The sequence below is a fragment of the Aquarana catesbeiana genome, linkage group LG02 (assembly GCF_042186555.1).
Source record: "Aquarana catesbeiana isolate 2022-GZ linkage group LG02, ASM4218655v1, whole genome shotgun sequence".
Taxonomy (NCBI): Eukaryota; Metazoa; Chordata; class Amphibia; order Anura; family Ranidae; genus Aquarana; species Aquarana catesbeiana.
In genome coordinates this window covers 182,649,204-182,677,148 of record NC_133325.1, presented here as the reverse complement: position 1 = coordinate 182,677,148, position 27,945 = coordinate 182,649,204, and the positions used below count along the sequence as shown (strand labels likewise).

Genomic DNA, 27,945 nt, shown 5'->3' with positions numbered 1-27,945 from the left:
AACCATTTTAGAATCCACCATCGGCAGGATCCTAGCTTGGCTAAATTCTTTGGGATTGACAAGCTGGATGCTGATTGGAGGGGAGGAAATATGGTTCAGAGAATATAAAAAAACGAAACGGATTGGATTTATCGATTGAATACACTCACTCCGGCAGGTATTAACGTTGACATCGATCTAAATTTTTATCTGTCCAATTATTGATTTATATCCATACAGATTGTGAAGGGGCAATCCATTCTGGTCTCATCTCTTTACATTCCCCTTTATATTTCTTTCAACTTTAAAATTACCCAACTCTATTACTTTTTATTATAATTTTTTTTTTATTATTATAATATTTTTATATATATTTTTAACATATATTTCATTATATTTATTTATATTTTTCTAATTTAATATGTACCTTTATTCATAAAATGACACTTTATTCAGTTGTGCAATTTGGCATCTACCCACAAGATGGCAGTTCAGATGCCGTAATAATTTTATAATTGTATTCTGCTCACTGGCCACAAGATGGCAGTGTTTCTTTTAATCTTATTTTTCAATTTTGGTTAATCCCTCTGTGAGGCGGGATGTCACCGGATTGGATGCCTCTGATAGATGTGTGTATTTAAGGAGGCGGCGTGCCCGTTCATACGATCCCTGATGACGTTAGAACGCTTTGCCGAAACCGGTCGGACGTACCGAACGTGACACGCCACTTCCATTCGCAACATAGTTTGTTTGTTTGTCTGTACGTACCCACATGTGGGTGATGTGGTTTTTAGCTTGTTTTTAGCCTGTTCAATACATTTTTGGCATACTTCACGATGGGAGTTTTCCATTTAATTTCTCCCCGTTCATGGCACTAATGGTCTTCAATGACCCATCTCTATTCGGGAGTTCGTTCGCATGCATCCAAGCAGCTACAGTGTCATCTAAGCTACCTGAGTTCCAACACCTGAGTTCCAGCACCTATAACAGAGCCGTGATCACGAGCTCATTTGGCTGTTCTTGAAGTGTTTTTGACTCCTGTCATGGGAGTCACTTCAATCTGGTGAGTAGGCTGTGTGGCGGTGATGGTGGTGGATTACTGTTGTTTGATGCCTTGCTGAACCCCAGGAGGAGCTATCCAGAAGTTTAATTTCATCACTATTTGAACATTTTTTGAACACACAATTTTTGAATTTTTTGGAATTTAATTTTGAATTTGAACTATTGCTTTCACCTGTTTTGGTTATTTTTAATTTTCAATTTTTATTTTTAATTTTCAATATTTAATGTATGGTTATTTGTTGATTTCACTCAGTTGTTAGTTATCACTATGGTTATTATTTATACACTATAATACATGTTTTGGTTTACATTAGAGTGTGATTCTGCACTTGCACTTTATAAGGAGCGCGGTTTGTAATTAATCCGTTAATTATTGTCCATTTAATTTTGTTATAACGTGCTGCTCCTTAATTAATTTTTTTTTTTTTTTTAACAAAACAGGTGAGCTTTATTGTCGCAGAAGGTATAAATACAAAATACCAATTGACATAGTACATAACACTACATGAAATTTATACAGGACTTCTCACAGAACGAGTCGGTGTGTACAGACTAGAGGGCAGCGCATAGGAAATATCAATACTATAGGTCGAAACAATTCTTCCCACACCCGGAAACCTCTCCCACCCCACCAACAGACTATTCACACAACAACACTATATAGCATTAGGAGGACATCCACGGAGCCCAGACTTTTTTGAATTTCCATGGACAACCTTGGTTAATATATGTCATTCTATACATGGGTATAGCTGCCTCAATCTGTGCTTCCCAGGCTGCAACGGTCGGGGAGGAGGAGTCGATCCACTTCATGAGGATCTCATTTTTGGCGTAAAAGAGGCGATAAGAGATAAGCAATTTCAGATGATAGGATCATTGCTCGTCATCATGAACCCCCAATAGATCTAATTCTGGCGAGACTGGGATGGATATTTGTAACCTAGAATTAATTTCTCCAAATATCGCAGACCAAAATGTCGCTATAATGGGGCACTCCCAGAACATGTGGAAGAAGGTTCCAATTTGAAGCTTACATTTAGGACATGTAGGGTCTTTATCAGGGAAAATACAATGGAGTCTCTGAGGAGTGTAATAAACCCTATCGATAAATTTGACCTGAATTAATTTGTCTTTAGATGCTATCACTAACTTAGGGCCATAATCCAGACAGTCCTCCCATCCCTCTTTATCCAATGATGGTATATCTGCATGCCATCTTTCCCATAATTTCTCTATCTTGGGAGAGTCCTTGCCTAGGAGTGCATTATATAGAGTAGATAGGGGTTTAGAGACATCTCCGGAAGAGAGAAGCTCCTCAATGGGATCAGCTTGAAGTAGGGGGATTTGTGGAAATTGAGCCCTAGCCGCGTGTCTAAGTTGTAGATATCTGAACCTCATCCATTGGGGTAATTGAAATGTATCCATTATGACTGGCAGGGAGAGCAACTCCCCCCGGGCATTATTTGCCCCAGGGTTGTAATACCATATCTAGCCCAAATCTGCGGGTCCAGGATGGTACAAAAGTGCTTAATTTTACATTAAATAATTTTACATTAGTTCTATCAGCTTCCATTTGCGCGAGTTGGTAGTTTCTACCATTTACTACACTCTTTGGATGTACAGTATCTCACAAAAGTGAGTACACCCCTCACATTTTTGTAAATATTTTATTCTATCTTTTCATGTGACAACATTGAAGAAATTACACTTTGTTACAATGTAAAGTAGTGAGTGTACAGATTATATAACAGTGTAAATTTGCTGTCCCCTCAAAATAACTCAACACAGCTATTAATGTCTAAACCGCTGGCAACAAAAGTGAGTACACCCCTAAGTGAAAATGTCCAAAATGGGCCCAATTAGCCATTTTTCCTTCTCGGTGTCATGTGACTCATTACAAGGTCTCAGGTGTGAATGGGGAGCAGGTGCGTTAAATTTGGTATTATCGCTCTCACTCTCTCATACTGGTCACTGGAAGTTCAACATGGCACCTCATGGCAAAGAACTCTCTGTGGATCTGAAAAAAAGAATTGTTGCTCTACATAAAGATGGCCTAGGCTATAAGAAGATTGCCAAGACCATGAAACTGAGCTGCAGCACGGTGGCCAAGATCATACAGCGGTTTGACAGGACAGGTTCCACTCAGAACAGGCCTCGCCATGGTCGGCCAAAGAAGTTGAGTGCACGTGCTCAGCGTCATATCCACAGGTTGTCTTTGGGAAATAGACGTATGAGTGCTGTCACCATTGCTGCAGAGGTTGAAGGGGTGGGGGGTCAGTCTGTCAGTGCTCAGACTATACATCGCACACTGCATCAAATTAGTCTGCATGGCTGTCGTCCCAGAAGGAAGTCTCTTCTAAAGATGATGCACAACAAAACACCTGTAAACAGTTTGCTGAAGACAAGCAGACTAAGGACATGGATTACTGAAACCATGTCCTGTGGTCTGATGAGACCAAGATAAACTTATTTGGTTCAGATGATGTCAAGCGTGTGTGGTGGCAACCAGGTGAGGAGTACAAAGAAGTGTGTCTTGCCTACAGTCAATCATGGTGGTGGGAGTGTCATAGTCTGGGGCTGCATGAGTGCTGGCGGCACTGGGGAGCTGCAGTTCTTTGAGGGAACGATAAATGCCAACATATACTGTGACATACTGAAGCAAAGCATGATCCCCTCCCTTCAGAGACTGGGCCGCAGGGCAGTATTATAACATAATAAGGACTCCAAACACACCTCCAAGAAGACCACTGCCTTGCTAAAGAAGCTGAGGGTAAAAGTGATGAACTGGCCAAGCATGTCTCCAGACCTAATCCCTACTGAGCATCTGTGGGGCATCCTCAAACGAAAGGTGGAGGAGCACAAGGTCTCTAACATCCACCAGCTCTGTGATGTCATCATGGAGGAGTGGAAGAGGACTCCAGTGGCAACCTGTGAAGCTCTGGTGAACTCTAGGCAGTGCTGGAATATAATGGGGGCCACACAAAATATTTACACTTTGGGCCCAATTTAGACATTTTCACTTAGGGGTGTACTTACTTTTGTTGCCAGCAGTTTAGACAATAATGGCTGTGTTGCGTTATTTTAAAGGGAAAGCAAATTGACACTGTTATGCAAGCTGTACACTCATTACCTTACATTGTAGCAAAGTGTCATTTCTTCAGTGTTGTCACATGAAAAGATATAATAAAATATTTACAAAAATGTGAGGGGTGTGCTCACTTTTGTAAGATACTGTATGTATATATATATATTTTTTTTTTCTTACCTTTTAGGAAGTACAAAGGCGAAGTATGTAATTTCCTCTCCTGCGGGGGGAGCCCTCCTCCTTCTCCCTCACTGCCTTCTGGGACCTGTGTATGTTCCAGAAGGTGAGGTGGCCATTCATAAAGCGCCGCGCGACTCGCGCATGCGCAGTAGGAAATCGGTTGTGAAGCCTGAAGGCTCCACTGCTTGCACCCGTTCCGGTGGACAAATTGGTCTCGGGGAGGCCGACATCGTGGGCTCCCTGAACAAGTAAGTGTCCTTATTAAAAGTCAGCAGCTACAGTACTTGTAGCTGCTGACTTTTAGAAAAAAACTTTTTTGATGCTGGAACCCCGCTTTAATCTGATATTACTGCACATTGTGAGCTTCTCACAATGTGCATTATAATTATCCTGAACTATCCTCCCCATTTGTACTGTTCCTGTCCTGCCCCTTTTATTAGTTGTATTTCAGTTCTTTAAATCATGGAGGCTCAGTATCATATGTGGGCATTACCTAGGGCAATTTGCATGCATATACAGACTGCCTAGGAGTGCCCAATCCTCCAGACTGACAATCACTCATGAAGGCATTTTTGGTTTAGCATAACTTTTCTCAAGGGCCAGACCACTGCTTGCATCAGGTCTGAGGGCTCTTTAGAGGCATACTGAGACATGGCGATGTGATGTTTTCAGTAAACTAGAAATACCACCCTGCTGGTCCCTCCTACCACCTCCCAATATCACCACCTGCATGTCATAGAAAAGCGTAGGGACCCACTGTTGATGTCACTGGTATGTAATGAAAAATGGAAAGGATTTACTTTAAATGCAATTAGCATGTTTGTAAGGGAGGGAAAAAAAGAATCAGATAAGGCAAAATATAACCAGACTAAACATATATAACATTATCTTCCAACTTAAAAATATTTTGGAGTTGCTAGCAAAAGTGCACCCAACATCCCACTGTGACCTAATCACAGATAAACAAAACTTATGGCTTTCTATGGCATATAATGCCAGCAGCCTATAGAAGCCTCCACATCCCTCTTCTCCTGTGTCTCTGAATATCTGCCAACACTTCAAAAGGGGAAAAAGAGTTGTAACTCAAACAGAAATGATTCAGCTTTAATATTTATACAACCTGTATGCTGTATACAAGACTATGAACTGCTAATCATGTGACCGTGAAAGGAGATTTAGAGGAGGTCAAATTATATTCTGTATATTATACAGATAACAAAAGGAGCCTCCACAGCAGGCAATGGATTTGCAAGAGCATAAATAACAATGTAAACAAATGTATTTTCATGTATATGCCTTATGTACTGCTAGGCATACTTATTAAAGCCCTGACAGGTAGATAGGTTAGCAGGGGTGAAGTACAAATGAAAGCTCTGTGAACTGAAAGTTGAAAACATCATGTGGTTAAGTGTTGTAGTAAAGCCTTACTCTCCAATCTTCTGCAAGTCCCCTCCCCGTCCTGTGTAAAGAGTCAGGCAACCTTTGAAGACAGAAGCATAGCTGCAAATAGACAGAGAGATATCAGAGAGCAAACAAGAGGATTAAAGACCAAATCAATAGCAAAACATTTTTTAACTCTGGATAAAATAAGGTAGGGCTTCGAACCTCAGTCAGATGTTTATAATGCATGATAAGAGAAAGTCAGCATGCCAAAAAATCCCAAATTAGAAAATTTACTGAAGTCTTATCGCAGCAGCAAGGTTACACTGACGGCAGCCATCTTTGCCAAGGTTACAAGCAGAGACTTAAAGTGGAAGTTCAGGCAAAATCTAATGCTAATCCTGCTCTCTGCCACATTCGAAACCTAATCTATCTAACCCTGTAAAGCAAAAATCGCTATGCTTACCTGTTCTGCAGCCGATCTGGTCCCAGCATCAGCTGTCAGCAGCAGCTTTAGTGTGGAGGAGGGTGCAGGAGAGGCAGCTGACAACGGAAGCCCCATAGTAAGTCTATAGGTGATGTCACTTAACAGCCATTTCACAGCCGTTGCTGTTTGTCTCCTGCACACAGCTTCTGCCGCTGAAAACCGGACCGGATCGGCTGCAGAATAGGTACAGTGCCTCGAAAAAGTATTCAAACCTCTTGACATTTTCCACATATTGTCATGTTACAACCAAAAAGTTAATGTATTTTATTGGGATTTTATGTGATAGACCAACATAAAAGTGGCACATAATTGTGAAGTGGAAGGAAAATGATAAATGATTTTCAATTTTTTTTTTACAAATAAATATCTGAAAAGTGTGGCGAGCAGTTGTATTTAGCACCCTTTATTCTGATACCCCTAACTAAAATCTAGTGGAACCAATTGCCTTCAGAAGTCACCTAATTAGTAAATAGAGTACGCCTGTGTGTAATTTAACCTCAATATAAATGCAGCTATTCTGTGAAGTCCTCAGAGGTTTGTTAGAGAAACTTTGTGAACAAACAGCATCATGAAGGCCAAGGAACACACAAGACAGGTCAGAGATAAAGTTGTGGAGAAGTTTGAAGCAGGATTAGTGTATAAAAAAATATCCCAAGCTTTGAACATCTCACGGAGCACTGTTCAACCCATTATCCAAAAATGGAAAGTATATGGCACAACTGCAAACCTACCAAGACATGGCTGTCCACCTAAATTGACAGGCTGGACAAGGAGAGCATTATTCAGAGAAGCAGCCAAGAGGACCATGATAACTCTGGAGGAGCTGCAGAGATCCACAGCTCAGGTGGGGGAATCTATCCACAGGACAAGAAGAGTATGGAAGAGTGGCAAGAAGAAAGCCATTGTTGAAAGAAAGCCATAAGAAATCCTGTTTGCAGTTTGCGGGAAGCCATGTGGGGGATACAGCAAACATGTGGAAGAAGGTGCTCCGGTCAGGTGAGACCAAAATTGAAATTTTTGGCCGAAATGCAAAACGCTATGTGTGGCGGAAAACTAACACTGCACATCACCCTAAACACACCATCCCCACAGTAAAACATGGTGGTGACAGAATCAGTTGCGGGGATGCTTTTCGGCTGGTCAGAGTTGATGGGAAGATGAATGGAGCAAAATACAGGGCAATCTTAGAAGAAAACCTGTTATGCCCCATACACACAGTCGGACATTGATTGGACATTCCGACAACAAAATCCTAGGATTTTTTCTGATGGATGTTGGCTCAAACTTGTTTTGCGTACACACGGTCGCACAAAGTTGTCGGAATTTCCGATCGCCAACAACGCGGTGACATCAACCACGTACGACGAGACTAGAAAAGGCCAGTTCAGAACCAAGCGCGGCACCCTTTGGGCTCCTTTTGCTAATCTCGTGTTAGTAAAAGTTTGGTGAGAGACGATTCGCGCTTTTTCAGACTTGTGGCTTTCAGATCGTTTTCTGCGGTTCAGTTAGTGCTTGTGGGTTTGTATCTGCTCTTCAGTGCATGCAGTCAGTTCGTATTGGAGTTTTCTGTGCGATCTTGTCCGCTCGTTGCTGTTTTTCAGGTCGCTCTTCACAGGCCTTGCTGTTCTTCAGTGCGTTCTGTTACTTCGTTCTGAGCAGCCGACCGTTTTCTAGCCATGTTGCGTATACGTACTCCTCGTAGAGTTCGTGCTGTGCGGGGGCTTGGTGTTGGGGTCCTGACCTTGACACAAGTCCAGTCCATGAACAGGGTGGGGAGGAGTTCATGGACCAAGAATTGGTTGCTTCAGCGTGACCAGTTCTCTCATATGCCTTTGCTCCGTGAGATCCGTGAGAATAATCCTGACGATTTCAGGAACTTTCTCAGGATGACGGACTCCGTATTTCACCGTTTGTTGGCTTCGCTCACCCCCTATATCAGCAGGCAGGATACCTGCATGAGGCAAGCCATCACTCCGGCGCAGAGGCTCGTCGCTACCCTGCGGTACTTGGCGACAGGGAGAAGCCTGCAGGACTTGAAGTTCTCGACAGGCATCTCCCCCCAGGCTCTGGGTATCATTATCCCAGAGACCTGTTCTGCCATCATCCAGGTCCTGCAGAAGGAGTATATGAAGGTAAGATTTTTATCCCTTAATATCACATTTTATTGTATTGAATGTTTGCTAATATATTGTATTTCTTTTCTCATTCCCTAATTACCATGATTGTAATATGCTGTGAATGTCCCCTTTGTCCTCATTCATGCTGGAATTTTATGTAATTTTTTTCCTTCATACATATTTGCCTTCACTTACCTCCCCAGCATGCTCTCCTGGCCCTATATTCACCTCATGTAGTCACTTAACAATGTATTTTATCATCTCCATAGTAGTGCTTTACCCCAAACACCCCCTAAAATGTTTTGAAATGTGATTGGTGCTTTAAATTCAGGCATAGTGCCAGAGGCTTGTTTTTGTGGTGTCCCCAAATCATTTTGAACCCTCCCTCCCCCCCAACTGCTAAGTCAGCTGATCCCAATTCTCTATCTATCCTCAATCATCTATCTGCTGACTTTGCCAAACCCATACACACTATACCCATCTCTTTTGTGCTCAGATTTATTGATGAATTCCCCAAAGCATGTAGTGCAAGGGCCTGCCTATATACTTTCAAATGGTACTGTTTAAAGTTTTTGTATTATATTATTATCTTGATAGGTAATAGCAGAATGTCCAAATGTGCTCAAATGTGTACAGTGTGTATTTATATCTTTGTATTATGACACTTCTTACCTGTCCAGTGGTCTGCCAATAGTGTAACTAAGGAGGGGCTGTTCCAAGTAATACCCATTATTTAGGCATTTATCTCTCAATGAAGTGGAGAGGGTTACCTGTCCAAGATCCCCCCCCCCTCTAATGTTAGAAATGGCCCATGAGAGGGGGGGGGGGGGGGAATCTGATAGGTGTACCTTATACTTTGGTGTTTAAAAATTCACATTAATAAATGTTATCTTGATGTTGGCCAAGAATGTTTGTGTCTAATCTGCTTTCCATGTTTTAATGTGCAAAAATACAAATTTTTTTTGTTTCCTCCACAGTTTCCTTCCACGCCACAGGAATGGCAGACTGTGGCCTCCCACTTTGCCCAGCAGTGGGACTTTCCTAACTGCGGAGGGGCAATTGATGGGAAACATGTCCACATCGTGCCACCACCCAACTCGGGGTCGTACTATTATAATTACAAGGGGTTCAATAGTATTGTGATGTTGGCGGTGGTGTCAGCTAATTACGACTTCCTGTGTGTGGATGTGGGGAAGAATGGCCGGATGTCCGATGGTGGAGTCATCGCCCAGATGGAGAGATGGAGTTTTACAGGCGTCTCCAGAATGGCAGCTTGGACTTGCCACCTCCAGAAGAGAATGTGGAAGGACTCCCATTCGTCTTCGTGGCGGATGGAGCATTTGCGCTGGGGGACCATCTTATGCGGCCAATCCCGATGAAGACCCTCACCCCGGAACAGAGGGTTTTTAATTACCGGCTGGCCAGAGCCAGAAGAGTGGTGGAGAACACATTTGGAATCATGGCCAGCCGGTTCCGCCTATTTCTTACACCCATCCATATGGCGGAGTATAAACTGAATCATATAATCCTGGCGTGCTGTGTTCTACATAACTTTTTACGGCAACATTCTGCTAACTATGCTGGCTCAGTTGGGCCTGAGGCTGGAATTATAAATGAAACAACCCTGACGGCGCTTGAAAGTGGCCGTCCTGGCTTGCCCTCCCTGAGTGCCCGTGATGTCCGGCTAAGATACCTTGAGTTCTTTGCGGGTAGGGGGGCCATCAATATGCCAGACAATCTGTGAAACCTTGATTAAATAAAAAAAAATTAAGCAAATCTTTGGTGACATTTACTGCTTGTGTTTGTTTTAGCTGACCCTGACCGAAATGTGGTGAGTCCTGAAAATGGCGTGATTGTGTAACCTTATACAAAGCACTGTTGGGTGTTATTTACTAAAGGCAAATACACTTTGCACTACAAGTGCACTTGAAAATGCACTTGAAACTGCACTTGTAGTGCAAAGTGGATTTGCCCTTAGGAAATAACACCCATTGTCACAGAAAGCAGCAATTACATCACCACAAAAGTGTTGTAGCGTTGAGACAATAATCCACAAATTCTTGATTAACAATCTTTTTAATACCTGCACAATCACATGTGCATTTAGAAAAGGTTTTTAAAACAAACCAATATGTTTGTTGTATAACAATTTTTGGGGTGGCATTATCAAAAATAGAAATGTCCATTTAAGATAAAACAGGCATGTTTCAAAACAACAAGAAAAACACAAATCTTGAACTTACAAAGTTCACATATGGTAAAACTTGAAGGCAATATCAGACATGAGTATTTAGGAACTGTGTTTGATATTGCGTTTAGATGGGGTGAAGTCACCCCAGGAAAAGCCAAATTTTGAAGATGCACACCAATTTACGAATGTCAACATGTGCTAGCTGCCATCACGAGGGATCAAGGGACGTGTTTTGGGGGAGCAACCCCTTCCTCTCAGCTACTTTATTATTGAGGAAGGGGTTGCACCCCCAAAACGAGTCCATTGATCTCCCGTGATGGCAGATAGCACATGTTGACACACTGTGTGCATCCTCAAAATTCGACTTTTCTAAAAATCGCTAAAACATTTTTAACATTGTAGCACACAAAAAAACACAGGGATTTGGAGGGGTTTTAAACTCTCCCCAAAACATCAATGATGTTATTATTTTTTTGAATAACATCATTGATGTTTTTCTTGATGTTTTCCAAAGCTAAATTACACCCCATGATCTCCCCAATCAGGATCTGTGCACTTTCCGAGGTGAAATGCCCTGGATCCACAACATCACGATCACCTAAAAAGAGAGAAAACCACAAAAAAAACAGGTATTATAAATATGCCGGCATCCATCTCTTACCTGAGCCTGTGGTCACAGACACTCACCTGTTGTGGTGCCAATTTCCACCACGTCTTCTTCCTCCTCCTGCTCTGCTTGGGTTGGGGGTATTTCCCCTTCTTCCCGAGGTGGGGGGTCTCTGGTCTCCTTGGATGAGGGGTGTCCTCCGAGTCTTTTCTCCCCTATGTAAAACAAAAATGGTATAATTAGCACACAGATATTTGATGGCCGAAATATAAAGATGAAACATTGCTTGGAAGTGGTGTACAGTTGTCTATTTTTGCAGAGTTCCAAGATGTAGAATTTTTATTGTCCGTTGTCAAGCTTCAAGACTTTACCTGTTTTGTACAAGCTTCACAGATGGAGACCCCCCCTATAGTATACACTGGAGCACCTGTGTGGGCCCCCTAATAAAAAGGGTGTTCTTGTGTCCCACACTAGTGCTCCAGCGTCCAGATGTGAAAACAGCTGCTGAGTGTCCTCTCCTTACACAGAATATAGTTTGCATTTCATTCTAGTAACAAACCCATCTACACAACCAAATATTTTTCATACAAGTAGGCCCTAAAAAATGTGGGCGAATGCATATGGCCTAAACAATGGTGTTTTATAGGCCGAAAGAAAAATGTTTGATACGAACGAATAATGTGCCCATGAACATGAAAGTTGCCATTTTAAACTGTACAACAGCACAGCAGCACGAACGTAATAAAGACAAAAAGAATAGGAACACAGCACAACTACTTACTTTTTTGCAGCACTCTCTGCATCTTTCTGTACTGCTCGGGCGCTCTTAATTTCAGGTCCGACCACCGCTTCCTGAGCTGATCTTTCGATCGTCGTACCCCGAAATTCCGGTGCAGACTTTTGACCACTTTCGCCATGATCTTGGCCTTTCTGATATTGGGGTTGGGGTAAGGTCCATACTTTCCATCATAGTCGGCCTTCTTCAGGATGTCCACCATCTCCAACATCTCCCCAAAGGACATATTTGATGCCTTAAATCGTCTCCTTCTGGATCGGGACGTTTCCGGATCCGGGCTTTCCTCCTCCTCCTCGTTGCTATGATTAGCACGCACCTGCTCTGACTCCGCCATGTGCTCTTCACCCACTGCGCCGAACGAAAAGGGGCGGTGAATAGATTAGAAAGAACGTCAGGGGCGGGCGGAGTTACACGCATGCGCAGTGTGTATAAAGCGTAACACGCGTGCGTAGTACGTACGATCTGTGAGTGGAGGAAGGTGTATCGGAGGCGCCGATCGTGATAACGAAGGTAAGAGCCAAACTTGGGCCTATACTGCTTCTAGATTGAGGCCTATATTGTAACTGGATTAGGAGAGTTTTGCCTGACATTAGGGTTTGTCTTGTGTTGTGTCTTGCAGTGAAAATGGATATCTTGAAAGATACTGACTTTATGGCAATCTTCATAGATATGTTCAGGGAGCTGCCTTGTCTTTGGGAGATAAACCACCCACATTATAAGAACCAAACAAAGAGGAAGGCAGCATTGGATCAATTGCTGGAATTTGTGAAGGCGGTGATCCCCACGGCAGACATGACCTATTTGAAGATCCTAATTGGTGGCCTGAGGAGCACTTATCTAAGGGAGCACAAGAAGGTCCAGGATTCCCAGAGATCCGGAACAGCAGATGACATCTATGTCCCCAGGATGTGGTACTATGACAGGCTGCATTTTCTGGCAGGCCAGACTGAACCCAGGTCATCACTCTCCAGTCTTCCTTCCCCCCCAGCTGAGGCTTCTGACGCCCAACCTGGGCCTTCCGGGCAGCAACATGTGGAGGAGCCCAGCTTGAGCCAGGTATAGCATTCCTCTAAATAGTTCAGGTTGTCCAATCAATGATGTTAACTAGATGTTAGTTTGGAGTACTAATTTATGATTGTGATTGATGATGCAGAAACTAAAACCATGTCCCTTTTTCATACACAGGGAAGTCTCAGCCAGGCTGCCTGATATCCAGGTCCCTCCCCTACACCCGCAAAGAGAAAGTGGCAGGAAGAGGAGTACCCTGGAGGAGGCTGCCATAGGCCTCTTTTGGAAAGCTACAGAGGCCCTGACAGCCCCCCACACTGTGGAGGAGGACTTTGCTGGCATAATTGCCTGTAAAATGCAGCGGATGGAGGAGGGCCAACAACTCATGTGTGAGTCATTAATTTTGGAAGCTCTCAATAAGGGTTTGAGGGGCCAAATAACATCTGCTACCCACATTTGTGATCTCACACATGGTCCTCCTCCTCCTCCTCCAGGTCTTTCTACTTCTCCTCCTCCTCCAGGTCCTACTAGTCCTCCTCCTCCAGGTCCTACTCCTCCTCCTGCCACATCTCCAACAGCAGAGCCACAGCCGGGAAGGAAGCGTGGAAAGAAGACCAGAAAGTGATGACCTGGGTTCAGTCTGGTCTGGCAAAAGATGCAGCCTCTTGTGGTACCACAGCCTGGGGACACAGATGTCATCTGCTGCTTTCCGGATCTCTGGGACTTCTGGATCAGACTGCACTCCCTTACATATGGACTCCTCAGGCCACCAATTTTGATGTTAAAGAATTGATGTCTGCCCTGGGGGTCCAGGGCTTCGCCAATTTCTGCTGTTTCTCCAGCGCTGCCTCCCTTTGTTTGGTTCTGAGCCCTTAATAAAGGATTTTTGGTTTCAATTATACTCTCCTATGTGTGTTTTCCTTCAAAAAGGACAGTTTGTTTGTGAGGATTCAGGTACATTTCTAAAGTACAATGTGAAATTAACAAGGGACACCAACACCAAACAATCTCCTTGAGATTAAATAATATAAGATATCAATGGTTTTAAATATTTTTGTCAGATGTGACAAATCAAAATATATTAAGGGAATCCCGATAAATAATAAAGAAAGAAGTTTGTGAGAAGTCTGTGTGAATATGAGCAGCAAAACTACTTCATTCTTCTCACATTATAAAGAAGAAGAGAGTGCGCTGTACTAAATCATTTTTAACATTGTACCGTGACGAAAGTGTTGTATCCAATGCGAACGCTAAGTTTACCAGACCGAGCTGTTCCGTCTCTGAATTTCTTCTGAGCATGCGTGGCACTTTGCGCGTCGAAACAGGCCACACATGGTCGTAATTGACGCGATCGGATTTTGTTGTCGGAAAATTTTATAGCCTGCTCTCAAACTTTGTGTGTCGGAAAATCCGATGGAAAATGTCCGATGGAGCCCACACACGGTCGGAATTTCCGACAACACGCTCTGATCGGACATTTTCCATCGGAAAATCCGACCGTGTGTAGGGGGCATTAGAGTCTGCAAGACTTGAGACTGGGGCGGAGATTAACCTTCCAGCAGGACAATGACCCTAAACATACAGCCAGAACTACAATGGAATGGTTTATCAAAACATATTCATCTGTTAGACTGGCCCAGTCAAGACCAGACCTAAATCCAATTGAGAATCTGTGGCAAGACTTGAAAATTGCTGTTCACAGACGCTCTCCATCCAATCTGACAGAGCTTGAGCTATTTTGCAAAGAAGAATGGGCAAAAATGTTATTCTCTAGATGTGCAAAGCTGGTAGAGACATACCTAAAAAGACTTGCAGCTGTAATTGCAGCAATAAGTGGTTCTACACAGTATTGACTCGGGGGGGGGGGGGGGTGTGTGAATACAAATGTACGTGACACTTTTCAGATATTGTAAAAAAAAATTGAAGACCATTTATCATTTTCTTTCCACTTCACAATTATGTGCCACTTTGTGTTGGTCTATCACATAAAATCCCAATAAAATATGTTTTTGGTTGTAACATGACAAGATGTGGAAATATCCACTCTTAGGTGTCTATTCTCCAGGGAGAATAATTTCATGTTTGTAGTGGTTCCTCATGCATGCTAGTAGTCTGAAGGCCATGCTTGCTGCAGCTTGGCATTACAGCTATTGCTAAGTCTGTGATCTACAAGAGCCCCCAAATCCTTTTCTATCCTCGATTCCACCAGAGGTTCTCTCCCTAGTGTGTAACTTGCAGTCATATTTTTCGTTTTCAAATACATTACTTTACATTTTGCTACAGTAAACCCCATTTTCCAATAAGCTGCCCCTCTATTTTTGTGAGGTCTTTTTGTAAAGTTTCTATATTCCGTTGTGAAGTTATTACCCTGCTTGGCTTTAAATAATCAGCAAACACTGAGATTGAACTATTTATTTCAACCTCTACACCATTTGTTATGAACAAGTTAAACAGAACTGGTCCCAGGACAGAGCACCCCATTCACAACTCTAGACCATTCATAAAATACGCCATTAATCACCACCCTCTGAACCCGCTCCTGTAACCAGTTTTCTATCCTTATACATATGATCTCACCAACGCCAAAATGTATAAATTAAGCATTTATGGGATACTGTGCGAAATACAGATACATTATGTCCACAGGCCTTCCTCTATCTAAATTACAGCTAAGCTCCTTCATATAGTATTGAAAGGTTGATCTGGCAAGTATAATCTGCTCCATTATTTGTAAATTCATAACGTGAAATAATGCAACACATGAAAACAGCACACTATGAATGTTAATGAATATCTAAAATATTTAAGTCAAAACAACAGCTATGATGAGACACTTAACGGAGATATAGTCAAGATGGTGTCCAAATCTATAACTGTTGTCAGTTTATATGTCCTGTACAATCATCATCTCCACCAATCATTTACCCTTTTGTAAGTCTGATGATATCCCCAGGCTGGATCAAGTTTCCCACATCATCCCAAACAGAGATGTTGATGCTTCCCGTCTTGTCAGCCACTTTACAAGTTCTCACTTCATGTCCATCCTTTGTCTTGGTGACTCTGCCTGACAGTTAAAGTTGTGAACAGTGGTTAATAGAAATCTTTTTTCCTACAATTAAACTTAATTATGCATTATTAGGGAAATTGCAAACTGCATCCTATATTCTAAATAAATAAAATTGTAATGCTGCTTTTTTCTATTTCTTTACCTATTTTTGCTTCTGCTATAAGCAAAATGAAATTTGATTGGTGTACTGCTTGATTAACTGTGTTAATAAAAATATAAGCAATATAAAGATAAACAGATAGATTGATAAATATTGTAAACATAGTACATGTACTTAAAGCGGGAGTAACAAACAATTGCAGGTTTAAGTCATAATGTACTAATATACACCACATACTAGCACATTATTACAGACTTACCTGTACATGGAGCCCTCCAGCGAAGCACTGTCATGGCTCCCCTACGCTGCCATCTTCACCCGGTCTTCCTTCTAGGTTCGCGAGCTCCAGCTGTATGAGTGGCTGGGGCTGTGATGTCACTCCCGCGCAGGAGCCATCGGCTATGGCATGGTATGCCGTCCCTTCAGAGCGCATGCATCAGTGACGTTGCTGGCTGCATGTTGTGTAAATATATCCTAAACAGTGCAAGTTTAGCAGATATTCACTGTACCTACAGGTAAGCCTCATTATAGGCCTACCTGAAGGTACAAGTTCAAAAGTAGAGTTTAATTCCACTTTAAAGGAGTTGTAAAGGCAGAAGGTTTTTTATCTTAATGAATTCTAAGCATTAAGATAAAAAGTCTTCTGTGTGTAGCAGCCTCCCCAACACACCCTAATACTTACCTGAGCCCCATCCCTGTCCAGCAATGCCCAAGAGTTCCTTGGCTGTCCGGGACTCCCCTCCCGATTGGTTGAGACACAGCAGCAGTGCCAGTTAGCCAATCAGGAGAGAAAGGGGACGGGGCCGAACGGCAGCTCCGTGTCTGAATGGACACACGGAGGTGCAGTTTGGCTCGGGTGCCCCCATAGCAAGCTGCCTGCTGTGGGGGCACTCGACAGAGCAGCGAAGAGGGACCTGAGAAGAGGAGGAGAAGTATAACATGTTTGTTGTTTTCTTAAAAAAAATAGAAAACTAGACTTTACAATCACTTTAAGTTTAGCTATAAAACAACCCATACCTCAGAAAGATCTAAATACATAAGGGCAGAAAGTGCAATACAGATGTGGGAGTTCAGTAACCTATAGCGTCTAGATTTAATTCTGCTGCACTCAGATTTATGAACCTCTGAATTCTGGTTGCTGTAGGTTTGTGTTTTAGCAAAGCATTCTTTGCTTTGCTGAATAAGTCCAATAGTGCTACAAAAAAAGCTGGGCATAGATGACTTGCTTTTTTTACTTTCGATCAGCCAGCAGGCTGAATGAAAAAAAAATCGAACTGATTCCTTTATCCTTGCAAGTGAGGTGGATAGAGGAATCCTCCTGCTGGGACATTGTATTCTGACAGTGGGACTCTCTGCTGTCACTGCTGATTGGCTGCAACCGGCTGATCGAGAATTTTTTTTCAACATGTCCATCGATGGAAGTTCATCTAACATTCGACTTTTGTTGAACAGGCACTGCCACACATGTGGATTGAAATGTGGCTGGTTTCGCCTGAACCAGCTGAATTTTGTGCCATCTATGGCCGGTTTAAGGAAGAAAATCTCATATCTGGTAAACCTTTAAGTCCCAAGTTATTTTTATCACACCTGTACACTGTGTGCTATCTTGAAATAAAAAAAAAAGCAGTAAAATAAAAAATATAAACATAAACAGATCTACTTCATGTAACAGGATTTTTGTACTCACTGCAAAATCCTTTCTTGCAGTCAACTGAGGGCCACAGGAAGTCTGGTGTGGTGTGGACAAGTGTGCTCTGGCGGGGTGTGTTAACGGTAGTCCATTCATTTGGGTGGTCTGCCAACGTACCAACAGACCTGAAATTTGGACCTGCACCATTTTTGCTGACCCATAACACCACAGAGCAATGTAGTATGTTGCTATGGTAAGCAACAATGCAGGTGGGTTGCACAGTTGTGATGCCAGCATTAGACATGCTGAGCTACAACTACCAACATGCAGTGCACGGTAAAAGCGTGTGTATCATAATATAATATAGCTAATCTTTTCAGTGCATTTGGTACCTGCGTTTGGGGTGTTGTTAACTTTACATTGACACCATCGCTGCAAATAGCTTTAAACGCGGTGTAGGAAATGCACACAGAAAGTGGGTTTCCCGTACCACGTTCTGGTGTGAACGGAGCCTTACACAGGAAGTTTGAAATTTGAAAGTGGTGTAGGAAAAGGTGGAGCGGAGAAAAGATGGCGGCCGAGGAACCTGAGCGGCAGAAGTTGCAGTGTACTGACGGTGTGAATTGCCTCACATATGACGAAGCTATTATTGCCCAGCAGGACCGAATACAGCAAGAGATTGCTGGACAGACTCCACTACTCTCAGATCGGTTGGACCTTTCTGTACTGTATCAGGAATGGGCTAGAAGTGAGGGGGCTAGAGTGAACCTCTTGCTTGTAGCACCTGGAAACCACCTGTTGCACATTTGAGATGTCAGCTGTTCAACTGTTTAAGATGAATTTTCTTAGGGGTTGGCAGAGTTGGAGTTCCAGGAGTTGCAGGAGGCTCAAGCTTAGCTTGGGCTTAGAGTTTAAGGGTCATAAGTAATGATAAGAAAAGATCTTGTCCTCCAGTGATGATTAACCTTCCTAGACTGAGGCTTCTTTAGTTCAGGAAGATGGGTGCTTTAGGTGCTTCTTATGCCGCGTACACACGGTCGGACTTTTCATCTACAAAAGTCCAACGGACGCCGACGGACTAAAGCTGGCTGGTAATCCGATCGTGTGTGGGCTTCTCCGGACTTTCAGCAGACTTTTTCAGCCTCAAATCCGACGGACTTTAGATTTGAAACATGCTTCAAATCTTTACGTCGTAACTACGACGGACCCCGAAATCCGCTCGTCTGTGTGCTAGTCCGACGGACAAAAACCCATGCTAGGGCAGCTATTGGCTACTGGCTATGAACTTCCTTATTTTAGTCCGGTGTACGTCATCACGTACGAATCCGTCGGACTTTTGTGTGGTCGTGTGTAGGCAAGTCCGTTCGTTAGAAAGTCTGCTGCAAGTCCGCCGAAAGTCCGCAGGAAGTCTGTCGGACAGGCTGTCGGACTTTTGTAGACGAAAAGTCCGACCGTGTGTACGCGGCATTAGATGTGGATTCCACAGTCCAGCACTTTAATCAAAATACTCTCTTCATGTGAACTGACAGGAGACTTGTGCAGGAACTGAAACAGTAAAACTTCCAGCAGCCCCTAGTTCAGAGCTACAGCCATTTGTTCCTATTATTCTATGACCCAGGGATCAACCTCAATAGTAATCATATAACTTCTAACAGTCTTAAGCCCCATACACACGATAGGACTTTGTACAAACTTTCCCTTGGATTTTTGTACAAAGGGCATTGGCTGTCAGTTTGTCTTGCATACAGACGGCAGGACTTTTCCAGCCAACTTTCACCAAATCACGTGGTTTTTCAGCTCTTTACCACCACCCTTTGGTCAACTTCTGTATTGTTGTCTGATATTGTGTCAATCTCGCCACTTTTATCGGCGAGATTGACACCTTGCGAGCCGGGTTCACACTGGTGCAGGGATCCGACTTGGATCCCCGCCAATGCCAGGCACTGTGTTTGGTATGAATCTTGAGGGGGAACTCCACGCCAAATTTTAAATAAAAAAATGGCAGGGGTTCCCCTCCAGGGTCATACCAGGCCCTTAGATCTGTATGGATTTTAAGGGGAACCCCCTACGCCGAAAAAAATGGCATGGGGGTCCCCCCAAAATCCATACCAGACCCTTATCAGAGCAGGCAGCCCGGCCGGTCAGGAAAGGGGGTGGGGACGAGCGAGCACCCCCCCGAGCCATACCAGGCTGCATGCCCCCAAAATGGGGGGTGGGTGCTTTGGGGGAGGGGGGCGCCCTGCGGCCCCTCCACCCCAAAGCACCTTGTCCCCATGTTGATGAGGACAAGGACCTCTTCCCGAAAACCCTGGCCGTTGATTGTCGGGGTCTGCGGGTGAGGGGCTTATCGGAATCCGGGAGAGACCCCAGAAGTCAGAAGAAGACCCCAGAAGTTGGAAGAAGACCCCCGGAGCTGCCTAATAAATTACTTTTAAAACCTGTGTAGTGTGTTATTTTTATTGACACTTTTTTCCCTAGGTGAATGGGTAGGGGTACGATGTACCCCATACTCATTCACATAGGGTGGGGGGCTGGGATCTGGGGGCCCCCTTATTAAAGAGGGCTCCCGGATTCCGATAAGCCCCCCACCCGCAGACCCCGACAACCAACGGCCAGGCTAACGAATTACCAGAACAAGGTCTGGAAGGCGCCTTGTGTTGAACCCAGTGCCCGAAGGTTACTTCCAGACTAGCCTCGTAATGTCCAGTCCAACGGGGTCTGGGTATGACACTCCAAAGCTGAGCTTTACAAACACCAATCCAGAAAGTTGTCATGTAGAGACCAGTTCAAAATCTACGTACAAAAAATCTTGATTTATTCGAGAGAAAATATCCTAGCAAAAAAATTAGAGAGACTTTTCCTAGAAGAGCTGAGAAAAGTGCTAGGACACTATCAAAATGGGTTTTTCTGTGCTGGCCTACAATTTTTTTCTTTGCCGGTTTCCAATCCTGCTGTTGGTAGCAATATAACTTGACAGTTAATTGACAAAAAATAAAATGTAATGTTTGATTTTGCCCATACACTTTTTAATATTTTAAAAGAAAAACAAAATAAGATTTCTCTAAACTGAATGAAAAAAAAAATACAGCATAGAAGGATGTATTCCCTTTAATACAATATAATAATTGAAGCTAAGAATGCTGTAGTCACTTCTGTTTATTTAAATTAAAGTCTTGGTTGGGAATAGAACTATTGTGAGCAATGAACAATGGCAAATATTGGCTTTAGATCCCGCAAGATAGCTAACAATCTGGTGAGTTCACTAAAGTAAGATAATACACCCAAGAAATTAAAAGTTTAACGTTTGAAATCATGAATTTTTGCATAAGGATACGAATTTTAATTTTCAGCCATGATGTTACACTGAGTAAATAGATAGCTAACATGTCACGCTTTAAAATTGCACACAATCATGGAATGGCGCCAAATTTCATTCCTTTAAAATCTCCATAGGTGATGCTTTAAAATTTTTTCCAAGTTACCAGTTTAGAGTTACAGAGGAGGTCTAGTGCTAGAATTGTTGTACACGCTCTAACGCACGCGGCGATACCCCACATGTGTGGTTTGAGCGGCGTTTACATATGCGGGTGGGACTTACGTGTGCGTTCGCTTCTGAGCGCGAGCTACCGGGGACAGGGGCGTTTTAAATTTTTTTTTTATTATTTTATTTTTTATTTTACTTATTTTTTTTTTATTTTTACACTTTTTTAACATTTTTTAAATTACTTTTATTCCTATTACAAGGAATGTAAACATCCATTGTAATAGGAATCTATGCGACAGGTTCTCTTTATGGAGAGATATGGGGTCAATAAGACCCCACATCTCTCCTTCGGGCTGGAAAGCATGAGATCGGGAAAAAAAAATTCACCGATCTCATGCTGACAGCCGCGATCGCGGCTTAGTTTATTTCCGGGTACCCGGGCGTGACGTCATAATGTCACGCCCGGGCCTCCGATGGTCATAGAGATGACTGGTGACCATCTGGTCACCAGTCATCTCTATCGTCTTCATCCGGCGCCGGCCGATTCTTTCTCCGAGCCCCCGATGGCACGGGAAAGCCCGGAGAAGCACCGGATGGCGGCGGGAGGGGGGACGTCCCCTCCCATCGCCTATAAGAACAATCAAGCGGCGGAACTGCCGCTATGATTGTTCTTATCGTGCACAGAATCACTGGCTGCAAAGAATGATATCTGAATGATGCATCTAGCTGCAGGCATCATTCAGATATCACCCCACAAAGTAGAGGACGTCATTTGACTATAGCCGGTTATTGAAGTGGTTAAATCTCTCCGGACTCAGCTTTTTGGACTGTCACTTTTTTTAAAACAATGATCTTTATCCTAGTACTGTATATTAGATTTGTGGATTGAGCCTGTCATACTATAAATATTCTTTCAAGACCATAAAGATAAAAACTACCTTGAAATTTTACATACCTGTTTCAAGAACAATAAAAATTACATTCAGGTTTTTGAGTCCAGGCTTCACATCTTTTACAAAGGTTTCAGTAGTCATAATTGCCCTCCTGTAAAGCTGACGCTTTAATCACTGTAAAAAAATATAATTCAACAGTTATTCATGCACATTGATGTAGTTCTTCTGCCTTAACTACCTAGAACTAAAAGCCAACCAGCACAATAGGAGTGTCCACATATTCCATAATAATGTACCTGCGTGGCTTTATGACTGTTAACATCACTATCATGAATTACGTAATGTAATAACTTTATATATGTTCATCATCCCTATTATTTAGCAGAGTGTAGAATCACACAATACTGATGCAGGTTATAGAGATTTGTGCGGAACTTTTTTGTTTATTATAGTTGTTAGTAAGATCAATGGTTCAGCACACCAGCCTCATTAATATAAAACAAGTTATTAGCAATGGTACTTACACACAAATATTGCTATGAATTTCAAACAGACTGCCTTTTGTACTCCAATTTTCCATCTTTTAATTAGGTGTTATAGATTATTTTAGGCAGGTATGACAAAAATCCTGTTAATTAAAGCGGTAGTAAAGTCTTTAATAAAAAATAAATTCCACCTGCAGGGCAATATCATAATGTGCTAGTAAGCACCGCATACTAGTACATTATGAAAGACTTACCTTAAAAAGAAGCCTGCTAGCTGTCACAGCTCAAGAGGCTTCCATCTTCACCTGGTGTTCCTTGTAGGTTCGGGGACTCAGGCCGTCTTATTGGCCAAGCCGCAATGATGTCACTCTCGCACACACGCGTGGGAGTCGTGGCCGCTGCACACAGCTCTGAAGGAACGGCACAGGTATGCTGTTCCTTCAGGGCGCTTGCGCGGGTAACGTCACCGGCTGCAGACGTTTGTTTGTTTTTTTTAAAACACAAACAAACGTTTACATATCCTTTAAGTTTTTTTATGAATAGAGAGTACAGATACAAAGAATAGAACAAGTACAAAGAGTGTAATGTTCAGGTCATTCAAAATGGTAAACTATATATATCGAAAATCCATATAAAAACTTAGATTCCAGTAATCAGAAGCATTACTGTCTTGGATCATCTAGATAGGGACAGGGAAGACAACAACTCACCTAAATTTGTTGAATGCTACCTTCTCCGGGTAACATAGTGACAATTGTCATAATTTGATTAGCAGGTTTGTAAAGTAGTAAAGAGAAAATATGCGAGTCTATAAGAAGTGTGGCTTGTAGCAAGGGAAGCTAGAAGTCAGGAAGAAAAAAAAAGAGTGATTTGGGGTAGGAAGAGGAGAGGGAAGATCACTATCACTTCATCATGGCCTGTTGGGGGTTGGAGGAATGACTTCCTTGATCCAATCCTGAAATGCAGATGGAACTTTTCTTTTACATGTTGTACAAGAGATGTGGACCTGAACCTCGCTTTTCCCATCCAATTAGTCCTATCCACTTTTCGTCGAAATGCAGATGAGTAGTGAAACTTAGACAAAGAGGTCCAAGTTTTACTGAACTGTTCTTCCCTTCCATTTTCCTGTGACAGCAAATGTCCCAGGTCTCTGATGAAATCAAGTTCAGTTGCCCATGCCACAATAGGAGGTATAGAGTTTGTTTTCCAAAAAGGTTGTAAGACCATTCTGGTTGTGGCTAGGAAGTGCCCAAAGACATCTTTTTTGTGGCATTAAGGGGTCCAGGAATCAAGGAGAGGAGTGCTGATATGGAAGAGAATGGGATTGGAGTAGCCATAAGCTTGCAGTAAAGAGTAAGGATTCACACCCAGAAAGCATGGGTAGGTTACCAGTCCCACCAGATATAAACTATGGTGCCTTAGGTGGTGTGCCACCACCAAGTGTCTGGGATTGCACAATTGAAGTGGTGGAAAATGGAACAACGCTGAAAGATTTATTTGCAACATTTTATAACAAAAACAAATAAAAACTTTTTAATCAAAATTTTCTGTATTTTTTGTTTATATAGCAATAAAAAATAACCCAGTGGTGAATAATTACCACCATAAGAAAGCTCTATCTGACTCAAAATAAATGATAAAAATAAAATTTGGATACAGTGACGCATGAGTAATTGCCATTCAAAGTGTGGCAGCACTGAAAGCTAAAAAATTGGCCTGGGCAGGAAGGGGGCTAAAGTGTCCTATATTGAGGTGGTTAAAAAATCTAAATGTAAAAATCACGAGAAGCTAAACACATGAAAACAAGCATTGCTTCCATGGGTTTGTTTCACATAATATTAATCAATCATGTTATCGTTAGAGCTCCGCCCACATATTCACCTAGACAGCAAGGATAAACAACGGAGCAATAACAATGCATAGCAATAACCATCCTTGAACCACCCATGTGGCATGCAGGAGGGTCACATGGAACAGCAGAGAAGACTACAAACATTTTTTCTAATGAACATCTAGGTCCATAAATGAATGCATTGATGTCATGTGTTTGAATTGACATAATGCTATTTACAAGCAACCACCAGAGTTCCGCCCACATATTGCACATAGACTTACTGAAGAAATGGAGAGAGATCATGTGACCAATTCTAAAACTACATTGAAAAAGGTATTTACAAGATTTCTAAACCACCATTATATTGACCTTGATTTTATTGATACCATACACTACATGCATGTATATGCTAAGGTATGTGCACATAGGTTTAAAGTGTCACTAAACTAAAAAAAAAATAAATAAAAGAAACCCTTCCTAATAATTGCAGTCTTTGTTTAGGTCTGAAATCTATATTTATGTAAAACCTACTTGACAGTCACCTATAGTTCCTTGGTGGAAGCAATGACCTGCAGGTTTATAAAGCTTCTGGATCCTTGCCACCACACTGCACATGCTCTGTTTCTTTAATGAAAGTAATGGTTAGTCTACACAATGAGAAAATTGAACGAAAATAACCATCACGATGGATAAGAACACCTAGCCGTTAGTACACAGCTTCCGATATCCAATCACGACTGTTCATACAAAAGTTTCTAAAGGAACATGAGAGAAAATTGTTCCCATCAGATAACAGATCGAGTGATTATCTAGTAATTAGTATGGTGTTCGCACAAAAGAATTTGAATGAATAAGATCGCAGATGAAATGAAAGAACGAAGCGGAAGAAGAAAAGGGCAACAAGGCAAGTTATTTTTCACTCAAAATGTAAACAAACAGGGAAAAACCATATAGGGCCTTCAAAGACAAATTGAATGCCATGTTTTTTGAATGACAGTTGATGGGAATGCCCTTAGTGCTGGGGCTAGCATTGCCTGGTCTGAATGACTGGTTGGTATTGCAGAGGACTCATCTTTAGTTTCCTTGTTCTGTCTATTGCCTCTATGTTGTGATTCCGTTGTTTGGTCTGCTAGGTGAGTCTCAACTTGTATCTCTCCTTTGTTGTTTCCCATCACTATTAACCCTGCTGTTTGCTGCCCAGGTGCCCTGTCAATGGTATGAGGAGTTTTGTACCCCAAGGTCAGATGTGAAGAGGAGGCATGGTATGTTTGGCTTTCTGGTTGGTGCTTTAAGCACAGATTTCGGTGATGGTGGTGACGCAGCTGTCTCCTTTTTTTCTCCTGTTCCTGTCTCTCCCATTTGAGGGTAATTGAGTATACTTTTACCTCTATTTTAATCATTTCATTCAGTGAAGTGCTAAAAAACATGATCTCCCATGAAGGGCAGTTGTAACAATCCCTTCTTAGACTGTGACTCCACTGACCAGCACTTAAGCCAAATTGCCGTGCGAATCCGTACCAAACAAAGGTATACCCGAGAAAAAACTTGCCAAGCATCTATCACTGCATTACACATAAAATGTGAAGCAACAATCATCTGACCCACACAATTATTAAACTGGTGATCTGGTGATCAACACCAGAAGCCACCCATCCCACTAAGGAATAGATGGATTGAGAAAGTGCTTCCAACTTTTTGTCAGCAGGGTCTTTAAAAGACGGAGATCTTAGATAGGGATGCCTTGTTAAGACACCGAAGAGTCAAGCTTGGCAGAAGTAGATAATGTTTGACAAAATCTTCTGGAAAGGGGTATACATTTGGAAATACACGTTTTATAAGATGGAATAAAAAGGGATTGAGGCACATTCAGGTGAAGTCATATTAAAAGTCTGTAAATTTAAAGTAGAACGCACAGCACTGATTAAAAAGGGAACAGTTTCTTGGTTCTGTGACATAAATGGCAACTGAAAATCAGCCAGTGACACCCCATGCTCCTCTTGGGAAAAAAAGAGCCACGTCATCTGATAATTATATGGGAAGATCTCCCACTGACCCAGGAATATTAAGCACCTCAGAGTCTGCTGGTGAATAAGACTGAACCTTTTTTTTTTTGACCAGTGGTCTCCAAACTGCAGCCCAGGTGTCGGATGCAGCCCTTCGCTTGCCTTTATCAGCCTCCCCCAGAGCATTTTTCAGCAGCAGGAGGGGCACTGTCATGAGCTGACGGGTAGGGAGCGGACAGGGGAGAGCAGACAGGAGAGAGTGAATGACGGAGGCACGTAAACCGACCACAGTGTCAGGGCTCAGCAGTCATGATAAACCGTGGTCAATTTACAGAAGGGAGTGTAGAAACTGGCAGGGTCAGCCAGGTATTTCAGGAGGCCAAATTACACAGCACAAGCACTGTGCTGTATAACATGCTTTAAAGGGACAAGATCCATTTTTTATTTTCTAGGGTAACAAACACTTTAAATTGATGGGTTTAGTTCCACTTTACGTTTTACCGCTGCTCAGCAGCTCTGGGCTTCAGCATAATGGCCGCCTCCAGCAAGAAGAAACAAGAATAATGCTGGAGGCAATTTACAGCACACACTAATTTAATTTAATTATTAATTTGGAATGTATGCTCCTTGCTAAAGAATATTATTTTGTATCAAGTTGTTATGGGTAAAGTTCCACTTTAAGGCTGCGTTCACACCTGGGTGCACTCTTGGATGTTTGACGCATGCTAAACGCATATCGCCAAATATGCTTGGCTCGTGGGATAAAATTTGGTACACAAGCTCTTCTTTTGACACATTTTTCACACAAGGGAAAGTCCAGTCAAGTTGATGGGTTGTCACGCTAAAATAGGACGCCTGGCTACGCTCAGGTGACTGTATCCTCAATGGGGCGGTACATACAGAGTATGCAGATCCCATGGTGACACACCATTATCACCATTCACTTTCACAGTATATTAGGAATAAAAGACTTCCTTGTGCCTTGATTCTTTTTTAGCATGAAGTGACCTGGCTTTGCCTGTCATTATGGACAGTAATGGTCTGCTGACTACTGAAGTGAAATAATCACCTCCTGGGAAGTCCTACAACCCCCCCTGAACACTACAAATAGCCAAAATGGCGGCTACATGTACTGAATGCCGTAATTGCTGGCTGTATCGAGGCCCGTGACGTCAGGAAACATTGACTGGCAACTCCCTCCTGATTGGACGGGCAGCCTCGTTGCGTCAACAGCTGATGAATGAGTTAAAGGACAACCTCACTTTTGCCATAAAACTCCCCCCAGCCCTCCTTCCTAATCCTGAGACCTAATGTAGAGCAGAGCCCCCCCACTCCGGAGTGTATCTACCTCTCCGTCACTGCAGCGGCCTCCTCCGTTCTTAACATCCTCAGTACAGAAATCTCCGGCACCAGCCGCGCCTGCGCAGTAACTCCCCATAGAATTGAATGGGGCTGTACTCCAAGGAGGGGGCAGCCAGCGCCGGAGGTTCTGCACCGAAGATGTAAACACCGGAGGAGGCCCCCGCCGTCACGGAGAGGTGGGTGAGCACGTGAGTG

At 42.7% G+C, this 27,945-nt stretch overlaps 2 protein-coding genes across 5 annotated transcripts in view; one reads left to right on the top strand and one right to left on the bottom strand.

Moving 5' to 3' along the window:
• Positions 1 to 27,874, bottom strand: part of NABP2 (nucleic acid binding protein 2) — a 45,580-nt gene extending 17,706 nt beyond the window's left edge. For 3 of the 4 annotated variants that reach the window (XM_073613990.1, XM_073613991.1, XM_073613992.1), the window contains exons 1-4: positions 27,737 to 27,874; positions 22,129 to 22,240; positions 15,818 to 15,956; positions 5,735 to 5,806 (exon numbers count right to left, since the gene is read on the bottom strand). In XM_073613990.1, the coding sequence (XP_073470091.1) occupies positions 5,735 to 5,806; positions 15,818 to 15,956; positions 22,129 to 22,207 (290 nt within the window). In that variant the 5' untranslated portion in view covers positions 22,208 to 22,240; positions 27,737 to 27,874. The remainder of the gene's footprint in view (positions 1 to 5,734; positions 5,807 to 15,817; positions 15,957 to 22,128; positions 22,241 to 27,736) is intronic. The other variant, XM_073613993.1, reaches the window with a different exon arrangement.
• Positions 27,794 to 27,945, top strand: part of RNF41 (ring finger protein 41) — a 154,141-nt gene continuing 153,989 nt past the window's right edge. The window contains exon 1 of the mRNA XM_073613988.1: positions 27,794 to 27,926. The gene's annotated coding sequence lies outside the window, so the exon portion shown is untranslated. The remainder of the gene's footprint in view (positions 27,927 to 27,945) is intronic.